Source organism: Nuphar pumila, chromosome 3 (genome assembly GCF_984573655.1).
Source record: "Nuphar pumila chromosome 3, dmNupPumi1.hap1.1, whole genome shotgun sequence".
Classification (NCBI taxonomy): Eukaryota; Viridiplantae; Streptophyta; class Magnoliopsida; order Nymphaeales; family Nymphaeaceae; genus Nuphar; species Nuphar pumila.
The window spans coordinates 121,121,558-121,135,913 of record NC_143251.1 but is presented as its reverse complement, the minus strand read 5'-3'; the positions used below and the strand labels follow the sequence as shown (position 1 = coordinate 121,135,913).

The window sequence follows — 14,356 nt, the reverse complement described above, 5'->3', positions numbered from 1 at the left end:
AATCACAACGATGGATATTTTAGAAGTCTAAAACTCAATATCCAAATGATGATGATGCATTTATTATTTAGTCAATCATGACAAGGCAGGACTCTTTCTCCTCTATCTGATTAAGATTAATACATCTTTGTTGTGGTAAATTTTTCAAAAGTGTGGGAAGCCTTTGGAATATATGTTCATAATCTTTTCTTTCTGGTGTTTTCACCATATATCATATGCATAGTTTGAACTTATCATGTAAGTTTAGCCCATTATGTGGAGTATAATCGAGATTTTTGATATGCATGGTTGATTTGTAGGAGAGAGACAAGCCCAAGGCTTTTCAGAAAGTCTGTGAAAATTTCAGGTGGCACCACGTGTCTTGACTTGCATTCATTATGCTGAAGCTTTTTGCTTTGTTCTGGATGTAATTTTCTACCATTTTGATTTGGGCAGACCTGTTTTCCATTACTTCTTCCTTGAGCGCTTCTCACAGCCTGCTGATTGGTTTGACAATAGGCTATCTTACACTCGAAGTGTGGCGGCAAGTTCAATGGTTGGTATATTGTACATTTATGTTCGTCCCTTTCATGTTTATGGAAAAAGTTTTCTTTGTAAATTGTCTTATCTTGCCCCTTTTATGTTAATGGACAAAGCTTTTCTCCTTGATAAATTGTCTTACCATATTATCTTCTAAATGGACAACCATTTTTCATATTATGGAATCATGTTGTGGATAGATAATAAACTAATTCAAAGTTGAAATTGCCTGGCATATCTCAAGCCTTTGATTTCTGAAAGTTTTCTATGCAGAACCATAAGAGCAGATTTTCTGTATTACAACTCTATTTTCTCATTAAAACATAACTTCGGTTGTATCTGATGTAATATCTTGCAATTTTTCCACCATTTTTAAATTTAATAAATATAATTTTTATTTAAATACTAATATTTTTTATGACTGAAATTAAAAAATATAATATATATATATATATATAATAATAAGTAGTAGCTGACGTTGTAATGCCCCAAAATCCAGGACTTGTAACTTTTAATGAAAAGTTCAAAAGCCTTTGAAATCATTCGATTATCAGAGTTTTAAGTAGTAATTCAGCAGAAAATGATATTTTTAAAATAACAAGTCAACGGACCTTGGGCGCATTACAGTGCAAACTTCCCTTTTCAAACAGATTTGAAACTCTATATATTCAAAACCAAATAGATTAAAAAAAATATTGTTTTAATAATTTGTACAAATGAGAGATTTTCAAGAAAACCTTTATGCAGATTTATCGAAATGTCCTCGTGCAAAAGAATAAGTATTTCTAGCGTGAACAATTGAGTATGCAAACAAACAAAGTTTTTCAATGCGAGCAATTGATTATAAAATCAGGTGAGCAATCAACTATTACAAGACAAGAGTTCATTCCACACAAGACATACTCAATTTCACGGCAAGCAAATACATTAATCATAAGGTGCAAGCAATTGCACAACATGCCGTTTATAAGCTACACGTGATAAGCAATCACACGATAGCAGTTGTATTAATTACATGAAGTAAACAACTTATAAGACAGGCTGCTACATTAGTCCTAGTTGTAAATAGTTCGTAGATTATAAGTTGTAAGCAGTCACACCAGTCATAAGAAACTCAAGCCAACAAGTGTTATATTATGACAAACACGAATAATTCAACCAAGTAGTAAGGCAAGTTACATGTATCATATTGCAACTAGCATAATGCTATTATCATAAGCATTTAACTAGTACTAGCAACTAGTTATTACTAGCAAAGAACTAGTATAACGCTATAACATGCGTGCATAATTCAATGAATAATATACTAAACTATTGAGCAAACAAGCAAGTCATGTCACTGCATGCACATTTCAATAATGTGAATAGTTTAACTTATGTTTCGATATTAGCTGGCCTTGCGGGTACGCACAAGGCACGAAACGTAAAAACAGCCAAGACCGATCTGGAGGTCTATTATGTTGTATTTTATGATACCCTGAATGGTTGACTGAGTTCGCTCTTAAGGGGATAGCCAGTGACCAAGAGAGTAAATCCCCAAAGGCCTAGCCCGTGGATGCATCCAAACTTCTGCAGAAGTGGCCTGAAAGCTATTTTTTGTAGCCCATTTTTCCTAACTCTGATGATTGGAAAAGTCAAGTATTTTGCCCGAAATAGTCATTAATAACCTGTACATTAGAGTTTTTGTACCATCCATTATCTCTCTTGATGAACCATGGCGAACGGGCACGGCGGAGGTTTCTTAACTGCTGCCCCATTCTACATGCTCTAGTGCATTAGACCTGTAACGCCCCAAAATTTCAAACTTGTAAACCTTTCAGAAAAACAGACAAGAGGCTAAAAAGAAATCTCTTAATTTCAGAGGTGGTTTATGAAATCAGCGAAAGACTATTCTTTTGTTAATTTCAGAAAGGCAAGCTGACAACTTTGGGCGCGTTAGCCAAAAGAACCAAAGCGCACAACCCATGCTACTTGCAAACACTTGGAAAAGCCACTTTCAGTTAAGAAGCTCTTCAAATAGTACAAAATTCGGATATCCCAAGGAAAATCCGTTACAAAACCCCAAACGTCCAGGACGCGAGCTAAGAATAGGAAGAAGAAAGTCTTAGAGCCATCTTGTCATCGCCCGTGGTGTACTTAATCATCACATGTACCCATAAAATGGGTTAGTTTCGCAAAAAAACTAGTAGGTGCACAAGCGAGACTATAGGAAACTGAATTATGTACATTTAATTCAGCAGGTTACACAGTTTAAAGCAGATATGCAGTTAGACAAGTAAGCAATGCAAGCAGGTAAATATGCAAGCGAGTAAGTAGTGCAAGCGAATAAGTAGTGCAAACGAATAAGTAGTGCAGGCAAGTCAGTAGTGCAAGAGAGTAAGTAGTGCAAGAGAGTCTCACGACTTAACAACTAATGTGAACAAACTTTATGTTTCGATATTACTGGTCTGCGGGTACGCGCAGGCAAAACGTAGAAACAACTGAGACTAGTTCGGGCGTCTGTTATTCTATGTATTTTCAATAACCCGAATAGCTAGTTGAGTCCGCTTCTAAAGGGACGGCTTTAGCCGAGAGAGGATTCTCCAAAGGCTGATAAGCAGTGCCACAGATGCATTCAACTTCTGCAGAAGTGCTGAGCTAACTATTATAGCTCCTTTCCCATAACTTCAATGACTGGGGAGGCCAGATCATTGCCCGTGGGGTGATGGTTAACAACCTGTCCATCGGAGTTTTGTACTGCTTTGTCCTCTCTCTTGACAGACAACAAGAAGCGAATGGGTGCATTAGGGGATGCTTAACTAAGGACCCATTCTATGTTGTGGTCTTTAAACCACTCGAGCATCTTGCCTGTGAAGGCGAATCAGTCACCATTTAAGTGATTACAGCATTGTGCATTTAGCACTATTCGAGGTCGCACGACCATCTCATCCGATCATCGCAGTACTAGCGTGTAGTGCACGACTACAAGTACTCTAGGATAAATGGGGTATAGCTCCTCAATAGAAGCTTCAACAAGAGTGTTTCACAAAGATGTAATGTTTATCAACTTTACTTTTGACATTCTTTACCTTTTGAAACAGCCAGTAGCTTGTGCCAACATTATGCATGCGATTTTTTAGAATCGCATCCGCTATCGGGGTATCTACATGCCTCGCATGACTTGATACCGGCCTCGATAGACGGGATACATGTTTCTCAACAGAACCCCTGCTAAGAAGTTCGCTCGAACCTCAACTCGTCTGCAGGACTGCGTACTCGAAGTGTCAGGATTCTTGCGAGGTATCCCTCTCCTTAGACGAGAATGTAATGCTAGCTCCCAACTCAACTCTCGTCGCAAGAGAGAGAGTGGTGAATGCCCCTTGCATCCTCCACGAGGGTGCCTTTAAGGCATACGCAAAGAACGAAAACTTGCACGTCATCTGCAATAGCAAGGCAATAACAACACATGCAAAAGCAAGAGCTTAGACGCAAAGTGTAACGGAAAGGTAAAGATGGTAAGCAGCAGTGCAACGTCAGAAGGTAAAAGACACGACAGAAAGTAAAGGGCAAGGATCGCAAAACTGCGTCCTTGAGTTAAGTGCATACTCGTATAAATATATATATTTGTATATATATATTTATTTAATGATCATTTTTAGTTTAATTGAACTTAATTCAATTACCTTGGAGAGTTGCGAGCTTGCGGGTGTACGCTATGGATGGCTCGGGTCGTGGAGCGGGAGCGGGATCCGTCGTACGAGCTGCAAAAGCGACAATCTTAGCACGCTAACACCAAAACAGAAGGTCAGAGTCATTGCCACTGACCTAACGCGAAGGAAGCAGAAGCAGGGGCATCGTGCCCTTGCATACCTGTTATGAGCGCAAGAAGCAGGGGCAGGGGCTGCGAGCCCCTGCTGACCTGCTGTCAGCAAAATACGAGGAGGCAGGGGGTTGTACCCCTGCCCTCAGAAAGCGAGGGTAGGCAGGGCTGCGCCCCTGCCTGACAAAGTAAAAGAGAGGCAGGGGCTTCGCCCCTGCCTGTCGAACATGCCCAGAGGCAGGGGCTCGACCCCTGCCTGATGCCAGGGAAGAACGAGGCGAGGGGGCTTGCCCCTGCCTGTCGAAAAACAGCGGAGGCAGGGGCGATGCCCCCGCCTAAAGAGCGAAGAGGCATAGGGAGGGGGCTCGGCCCCTCCCCTGCCGAAACAAGGAACAGGGAGGGGCTCGACCCCCTCCCCTGCCATAACAAGAAACAGGGAGGGGGCCGACCCCCTCCCCTGCCGTAACAAGAAGCAGGGAGGAGTTGGGCCCCTCCCTTACCAACCACGGCACACGGAGGGGCTCCGCCCCTCCCTCGCTAAAAAGAGTCGCAGGGAGGGGGCTTTGCCCCCTCCCTTGTGATTTAGGGCAGCAGGGAGGCGGCTTGGCCATCCTCCATGCGCAACGGAGAAACAAGGGGGAAAGAGAGAGAGAAAGACGGACGAAAGAGGAGAAGGGGAGGAGGAGGAGGAGCGTACCTGGGGAGGTTGCCGGAGAGAAGCTCGTCGGAGACGGGAGGTCGCCGACGTCGGTGACGGCGGGTTGTCGGGGGTCGTCGGCGTCGGTGACAGTGGACGAGCGAGAGGGTAAGGGAGAGAGACGAGAGAGCAGAGGGGAAAGGCGGTGAGGGGGGTTCGTAACCCTCATCCCGCCTGCCTCGTTGTCTTTAATGACAGCGAGAGGCGGTGGTCCGGGTCGGATCCGGCCCGAATCAATAATTTTTTTTTTTTTTTTAGTTGTTACACGACCCACTCGAGCATCTTGCCTGTGAAGGCGAAACCATCACCATTAAGTAATTTATACGCGCCATTGCACGTTTGAGGCAACCACATGCCTCTCATCCTACTCACCGCAGTACGCAACGTACCTCTTCAAAAGTACAACCACGATGAGAAGGGTCAACTTATTGTGAGGGTAAAAATATCACCATTTGCCGCAACCTCATCATCCAATCATCGCAACACAAGAAAGACGTACCTGTTGAAAAGTACGGTCGTACCTGACAAAAAGTATGACTACGATGAAAGGGACAACATTTAATATTTTGCAATGCCATTTCAGTTTAAATTTGCCATATGTGTCATATGCACGTCTTGAGGTTGACACAACCTCATCATCCAATCATCGTAACACCAATGTGACGTACCTGCCCAAAAGTATGACTACGATGAAAGGGGTATGGAATATAAACACAACTTGAAAAAGGAAGGAGACCGGTAAAACCCGCAGTGGGTTCAGACCGGGCCCCGGATCAATTACCGCGATGGCAGGAACTGTTAGAAAGTGACTTGAAATACATTGGGTTCAATAATGAACCCATATCTATGCACGTGAAGTGCAAATATACCCATTGAAGGGAAACAACATAAGCACATAATGTGCTAACACATAAAACCCATAAAAAGGGAAAAATATGACATAAAGTCATAAGTTGCATATCATTGAAGAATAATGGAGAAGGGGTAAAAACCCCATTACAATGGAGCATAAGCTCCCTCAAGAAGTAGAAAATACAAAGGGGGAGACCCCTATTTATAACACAAGAAAGGAGCCACTTAGGGGGCTCCCAAAGGAGTCGTTGGGAGCCCCCAACGGTCACATTTGTGACTGTTGGGGGCTCCCTAACGACTCTTTGGGGAGCCACCCTAGGTTGCGCAAACCACGAAAAAAGGAAAAAATAAAAAATAAAATAAAAGATAAAATTACAAACATATTCCAAATGGAATATGCGTAAAACTGGAAATGTCTAAACTACCCCTATGCCTATAAATAGAGAAATATATATTTTATATATATAATTAGGATAATACATATGCATATATACCATATATGAATATGTATTATACTTTATATATATAAAATATATATAATATTACAAATGTTGAATGATACATTTTAACACCCCCCCTCAAGCTTTGTGTGGGGGAACGAAAAGGTTGAAGACGGCAAGAAGAAGAATCTCAAAGCTTCAAGAGCCTTCAGAACGAATGTCATTGTAAATATCTTCCTCCAATGTCTTTATCGATGAGCACCTTCTATCCAAGGGACTTCCTTTTCTTTTATCTTCAAGATCCTGAGAAAAGAAAACAACAAAGAACAAGTAAAAGATACCTTTGCACTTTACTCAAAAAGGAACATTCCTAACAAGGTGCAAAATTTATGTATAATATGATAGTTACTTTAGCATGAAACGAAAAATTTATAAAACCAAAGTTTCTAAATCATACATTATGTTAAAACAAAAATGAGCGGAAGCACATTATGCAAAAATAAATTGCAAGAATGCATAATGCATTCATACGGTCCAACATTGGACAAATATAACCCCATAATGAGGAATAACAAAATGATCCACGAAGGGATACCACAAGAAGCCTACGAAGAGGCATAAAATACATATGCTTTATTGAATGAGAGCCCAAAAAGGCCATAAAGAGCATATGTATATATTTATCGTTAAATGAATTAATACTCAAAGAACTCATTAATGATCATGCTTCAAACATGTAATGAAGTGCCAAACAAGAGAAACGAAGTCTCCAAGCATACTTTAGGTAAAATAAACCCAAGAGTTCACAAGGTTTTAAAATCATTTATGAAAGTCACACTTAATTGACAAAAAAAAACATATTTTACATATAAGGGTGGCAAAAACCATAAGCACTTAATATATAGATTAAATGCTAAGAAATCAACTTGATATGCATATCAAAAAGATGATTTACTTGAAAAACACAAGTCATGAATAAAATTTTGCAAATTTCAATAATAGTTTATTCATGACAAACAACTTCCTCATTAGTTCTCCAAAAAAACCCATAAATCAAGTGTATAAGCTACTAGATCAAGAATATAAAGCCATTAAAGGCCAAAGACACACACAAAGGTGTGTAAAAGAACCTCTTGTCTACATATAATAATACTTGATATAAGTGCATCTACGACAAGAACAACAGCATACATGCCAACATGGACTAAAAAGTATCTCTTGTCTACGTAAAAATACCCTTAAAACCAAGTATGTTCAGCTACTAGAACAAGAGTAATAAGCCAACCATGGGCTAAAACATAATACATCTCTTGTCTACATAAGATGGCACTTGAAATGAGTGAAATAAGTCAACCATGGGCATACATCTAAGCGACTAGAACAAGAACACAAACGCCAACATGGACTAAGATCACACACGATGGTGTGAATCAACGTGTCTTGTCTACATATAAGATCACTCAAGACAAGTGTGTTCAGCTACTAGACCAAGAGAGCAAAAAGCCAACAAAGGGCTAAAAACACACGAAGGTGTAATAAAATTCTTGTCTACATATGATGACACTTAGATAATGGGCATAAAAGGAAAGGACTTTTGAGGCAATAAAGCTTGTAATGACAACATATAAATAAAACCTCGAATGAAACAATATTCCTTTTAAAAAGGAATACTCATAACAATAACATTTTGGAATAAATGCATGTAAAAAGTATCATCAACAAGATACTACAATCGATAAAATAATATTCTTGAGAACAAATGTGTGAACATACACACACCAAGAACACTTGTGAAAAAACACAAGAACACATGTGCACAACAAGCACAACATACGGAATCACAAATGTGCAAGTGCTCTCTTAAGATTCTTAAACAAATAAAAGGTTGGGCTATAATCCCAAAACACCTTGATTTTAAATATACCTTAAAACATTTAAGGTTTCAAACACCGTATGTCCATCACATTTACATAGAGGCATCCATAATATCAATGGCCACAAGAGAAAAAATGAGTGACACACTCATAATTAGAGATCAAATAACAAATCATTTTAGAGTCCCAAGGTGCCCATAACTCACCTCAACAACCATCTATAATATGGAAGGTGGACAATCTAAAATGATACAACACGAGGTGCCCATAACTCACCTCGACAAACATCTCTAATATAACAAAAATAAGGCCAAATAAATGATGCATTAAATAACATGTGATGGACAAATATAAGTGCCACAAAAGGGCAGTAACCACATAAGGAATCATTTTCCAAATAAAAGTTTTTACCAAGAAGACCGATTAACAAATTGAATCAAAGGTCCAATATAATCCATCAAAACAATTTTGCATAAACACGAATTATGCTTAATCTTCAAAAGAAGTCTTGTACCAAAAAAGACTTATTAAGCAACAAACACAACAACATAAAGAATTCATCAAGACAATCAAGCTTTTAATCAAAGAAATCATAAGAACCGTAATGGTTCACAAAGAAGGCTTTAACACAATACTCAAGGAAAGGATATTCAAAAAACACTTGAAAATTTATAGATTTGGAATTAAATCCCATACAACAATTTTAAAATATTCTTTGATTGTGATGAGATATGCGGACACATACAAAGTGCTATAAGCACTTACAATGATTTAACAAGAACTCAATATCTAAATTCATTATATTTTTCACAAAAGAAATGTGCATAAAGGCTCCATAATGCAAAAAATGTCTACGAAGAGACAATACACATGTAAGCACACAAGGCTTTATAAAAGATGTGCACGAAGGCACTCATACAATACTTGAACAAATACACACCAAGGTGTAAACAAACATGCACTAAGGCATGTATATCATAAAAAAGAGGGAATGCATACAAGCGCAAAATATTTGAGAAGCAAATGTGCACAAAATACAAAAATACACAAAAGTAAGCAAGTATGCACTTTATAAAAAGAGCAATGCTTGAAATTCTCAAATTTTAATTATGTAATTACATGCTTGATAAGTGCAATTGAGGATAAAGAAAACCATATTATGGCCAATGTCGGCATCTTTAAAGATATTATTAAGAGGTTTCGAAACCTTATGAAAAATACAAACCAACAAGTTTATAAGGATGAAAAATGAAATCATTTATACCAAAAAGGATGTAATAGATGAACTATGCACTCTATGTGGGAAATTCCTTTTAAAACAATCTTTCCTAATGGTTTATCATAGATAATTTTTCAAAAAAGAAACATTGAAAAACTTTTTAGGAGTTCTTATAAGTCATCATTAACAAGAACTACTTTAGGATTCAACAAAGATTTTAGATGTGAGAGATTCTCATATAATGATTATATCAAATTTTTCAAAAATGCACTAAAATCCATAATCAAGAGGGGAACTCGAATCAAATTAGGGTTCATATGAGAGTTAAAAAATTTTAAGCAAAGATCATTATTTTAGCAAGAAATCATATATATAATTTTTAAAAGTTGACTTATAGGTCAATCATGAAATATTTATATAAGAACTATAAATCTCACATAATTGAAGGTAATTTTTAAAAACATAAATTACTATTATATGCGATGAGTAGTTCGAAAAACACGAATTTTATATTTGGACAACAAACGATTTCACCAAATTTAAAAGGAGATATTTTCAAAATATATGAGCACACGAAATGTGAAAAGAAATAATTCAACTATCATGACCATTAAATGAACAAACTATATGCAAGAAACATATTTTCAAATGCATAATACTTTTAAGAAAAGGGATACATACCGAATAACTTCAGAAGAATAATACTTTAGGAAGAGCAATGAATACTTCACCATTTCTTGAGCGACACGCTTTCCGTTGCACCAAAGGACAACCCCATCGTGACCTCGCTCTGATACCATGTTAGAAAGTGACTTGAAATACATTGGGTTCAATAATGAACCCATATCTATGCACGTGAAGTGCAAATATACCCATTGAAGGGAAACAACATAAGCACATAATGTGCTAACACATAAAACCCATAAAAAGGGAAAAATATGACATAAAGTCATAAGTTGAATATCATTGAAGAATAATGGAGAAGGGGTAAAAACCCCATTACAATGGAGCATAAGCTCCCTCAAGAAGTAGAAAATACAAAGGGGGAGACCCCTATTTATAACACAAGAAAGGAGCCACTTTGGGGGCTCCCAAAGGAGTCGTTGGGAGCCCCCAACGGTCACATTTGTGACCGTTGGGGGCTCCCCAACGACTTTTTGGGGAGCCACCCTAGGTTGCGCAAACCACGAAAAAGAAAAAAATAAAAAATAAAATAAAAGATAAAATTACAAACATATTCCAAATGGAATATGCGTAAAACTGGAAATGTCTAAACTACCCCTATGCCTATAAATAGAGAAATATATATTTTATATATATAATTAGGATAATACATATGCATATATACCATATATGAATATGTATTATACTTTATATATATAAAATATATATAATATTACAAATGTTGAATGATACATTTTAACAGGAACAAGGGGCCTTGCCTCCTGTCTACCAAACTGCAGAGACAGGGGCCTGACGGGAAGCGACAGAGAGCAGCAAGGCAGGGAGCCCTGGGTTCCCTGCCGGCTAGAACAGCAAAGGCCCTCTGCCAGGGCCTTGTTGGCCGCAGATGGCAAGCAGAGGCAGAGGTAGGGAGCCTTGCTCCCTGCATGCCTGAGCAGCAGAGATGGGTAGGGGGCTCGGCCTCCTGCCAGCTTTGCGGAAGGTCGTAGAGGCAAAACGAAGAGGGCAGCCCCTGCCTGCCTTCCTGCCAAGAGGAAAGGAAAAGAGGACACAGGGAGGGCCTCACCCTCCCCTGTCGAAACAGGGAGACATGGAGGGGTTGTGCCCCTCCCCTGTCGAAAGGGGGAGCAGGGAGGGCCTCGCCCTCCCCTGCCGAGACAGGGAGATAGAGAGGGGTTGTGCCCCTCCCCTGTCGAAAGGAAAGGGCAGGGAAGGCATCACCCTCCCCTGCCTCAATAGGGAGACAGGGAGGGGGTCGAACCCCTCCCTCGTACCCCCAGCAAAGAGGGAGACAGTCTGACAGAAGAATGAACGGGGGAAGGGCTGAAGCCCTCCCTCATAACCCAAGCAACAGGGAGGGGGCTTCGGCCCCTCCCTTACAAAAAAGGAGAAACGGGAGGGGGCTCGACCCCTCTCTGATAAAGAACGGGTGGGGCAGGGGCCTTGCCCCCGCCTGCCAAAACACTCAAGCGATAGGGGCAAAGTAGAAGACAGAAAGTAAAGGCAAAAAAACCCGGGCACATAAAGCGCGGCGGCAAAGTAAAGAGAAGAAAGTAAGGATAGAAAGTAAATGCAAAAATAAAAGCTTGGGCACATAATGCGCGGCGGCAACATAAAGCAATAAAGACAGAAAAAGACAAGGATCGCGATAGATACACGTATACATATGGTCCTTAGTCATTTATTTTCTCATTTAAAGTTTTAATTGCTTAATTAGGTTTGTTCATTATCCGTTACGCAACTTTCCCCTACCTTGGGGGTTGTGAGTCCTCGTACGTCTGCGGCGTAGGTAAGAATGAGCTCGGCCACGGGGCGCGAGCGTGCTCCGTCGTATAACCTGCGAGCGCAAAGATGTTAGTATGGCATGATCCAAAACAGGAGGCAGGTCTGGTAAGACCCGCAATGGTCGGCAGACCGGACCTCGATACGAGGGCAGGCAAGGGGGGCACTGCTCCCAGCAGAAAAGCTGCAGAGGCAGAGGCATAGCCTCTGCTCCTTGCATGCCCGAACAACAGAGGCCTCTGCCTGTTAAAGGGTGGTAAAAGAGCAGGGAGCCCTACTTCTCTCAATATGCACGCAAAACAGGAGTTGGCAAGGGCGTGGCACCCTGCCATCCCACAGGAAACATCAGCAGAGGTAGGGGCTCGACCGCTGCCAAACTCCTCAAAAACTACAGGCGGCAGGGGCCTTACCCTTGTCGACCTACCCAGGCAAACAAGGAGGCGATAGGGCTTGGCTACGCCCTGACGACACACCGGGAAAACCCAAGGAGGTGGCAGGGGCTCGACCCCCGCCCACTCAATTAGAAAAAGAGAGGGAGACGACAACAGGGCTCGGCCCCTGCCGTCGCTCCCGGACTCAGGGAGGTGGCAGGGGATCAGCCATTGCCAACCTACCGAGAAAGAAAAAAAGAGGTGGCAAGGGCTCGACCCCTGCCGACCTGCCTGAACAAGAGGCAGGCAGGGAGGGCCTGCCACCCTGCCGACCAAGGCACAAACGGCCCCTTCCCTGGGAGCCCTCTGCTCGACAGAAGAGGCGACGCAAGTGGCAGCCCTGCCGCCTGCCGGAAAGGAGAGGGGGCGGCAGGGGCCCTGCCGCCCCTCAGAAAAAGAAAAAAAACATGGGCGACAGGGGCTTGGCCCCTGCCGGCATGTCGAAAGGCTTGCAGACGGCTGGGCTCTGCCCCTGCAGTCCAACCGAAAAACCCCACAGGCAGCAGGGGCTTGGCCTCTGATGCAGGTGATGCAGGCGGCAACTATGCCGCCTGCTGGAAAAAGAAAGATGAAGAGGATGAGATCCTTTACCTAAGGACCGTCAACGAATGGTCGGCGATTGGGGCGATGGTAGGAACACCAAGAGGGAGACGGCAACGGAGAGGGAGAGCTAGATGCCAAAGGCGGTGGTAGCGGGTACCAGCGGAGGTGGCCGGCGAGGTCGGGAAGATGGAGGGGGGCGTCGGGCGACAGGGAGAAAGAAAGGGTTTGGGGTCGTCAGGGGTGTCTACCGGACACAAGGAGGAAGAGGGCAATAGAGAGAGGGAGACGGGGGTTGGTGTTGCCAATGGTGGTTTCGGCGAGCTGCAGGTCGGACGAGAGAAGAGACGGTGAAGGCGGAGGGTCGCCGACTGTTGCACGAAAGAGGAAGAAGACGGGAGGCGGAGAGGAGAGAGAAAAGGGGCTTAGTGCTTCGCACGGGAGGCGTCGGGTGACGATGCCGGCGACACTATCGCCAGAGGCTGCGGTCGCTGGCGACGGTGGTCGTTGGGAAAATCTCATAGGGGAAGAGAGGGACGGGTTGCAGGAGGAGAGAGAGAGAGAACGACGACAGGGAGGTCGTCGACGCGGTCGTCGGCAACTCTGATCATCGGCGGCCGCAGGTGAAACAGGAGTGGGAGACGGAGAGGTGGAGAGGAGAGAGAAAGAGACATGTTTTATCCCTTGCCTGCACAACCTACGTCTTTTAAAGACGCAGGCTCTCGATCCTTCGAGAAGTCGGGTCTGGGTCGGGCTCGCATTCGGGTCCAACACAGCGGATCAACTGGCACGTGTCCGACACGATTTTTTTTAAGTGGATTTTACACTGGGTCGGTTGGGTGCTGGACCGATTTGAAAAAAAAATGTTGTATTCAGCTGTGTATTTTAAATTTCCAGATTTTGTTAAGTATATGTATTTCAATACATGTTAAGAATGGAATTTTTTTTCACATGCTTTAACCGGATATGACATGCTTAAGCAACATGTTATTTCAACTGTATATGCATGCATAACGTGAAGTTGATATGTTTTTGCATTACATGCATGTGCATACATGAAGTTGATATGTTTTTGCATTTGTGTTCATATGCTTAGTTGATTTGATTCGTGATTAAAGGCATGCATTGGTGCACTTGTTTACTTGAAATGGTTCATGAATGGAAGCATGCTTTGGGTATGGTTATGTGAATGCATACCTCTGAATATGAATACGTGTGTAAGGATATAGTCATTGGCATGCATGGTTGTGCATTGGAAAGCATGTGACATGTAATGAATGCATTGGCATGTTCCTAATGATTTTTGCATATGAATGCATGGATGATCAAAGTGGATCATCATGGGCAGTGGAATGCCTTGAGTCGGTATGCTCCTTGCTTTACTTGTTTATGCATTTCAAAAGTCATATTGGCTATTTGTTTTTAATTGCATTGTTCTGCATTTTTCCACGGACTGGAGTCCCGGGATGAGCCTCGCATTTGGAAATGCGAATTTGTGATATTAATTTGGCATGCTGAA

At 41.9% G+C, this 14,356-nt stretch overlaps 1 protein-coding gene across 7 annotated transcripts in view; it reads left to right on the top strand.

Annotated features, from left to right (window-relative positions):
- The window catches only part of ATM (Serine/Threonine-kinase ATM-like protein), a 308,602-nt gene that overhangs the window by 260,764 nt on the left and 33,482 nt on the right, over window positions 1-14,356 (top strand). For all 7 annotated transcript variants that reach the window (XM_089999875.1, XM_089999874.1, XM_089999877.1 and 4 more), the window contains 2 exons: window positions 300-346; window positions 436-535. In XM_089999875.1, the coding sequence (XP_089856001.1) occupies window positions 300-346; window positions 436-535 (147 nt within the window). The remainder of the gene's footprint in view (window positions 1-299; window positions 347-435; window positions 536-14,356) is intronic.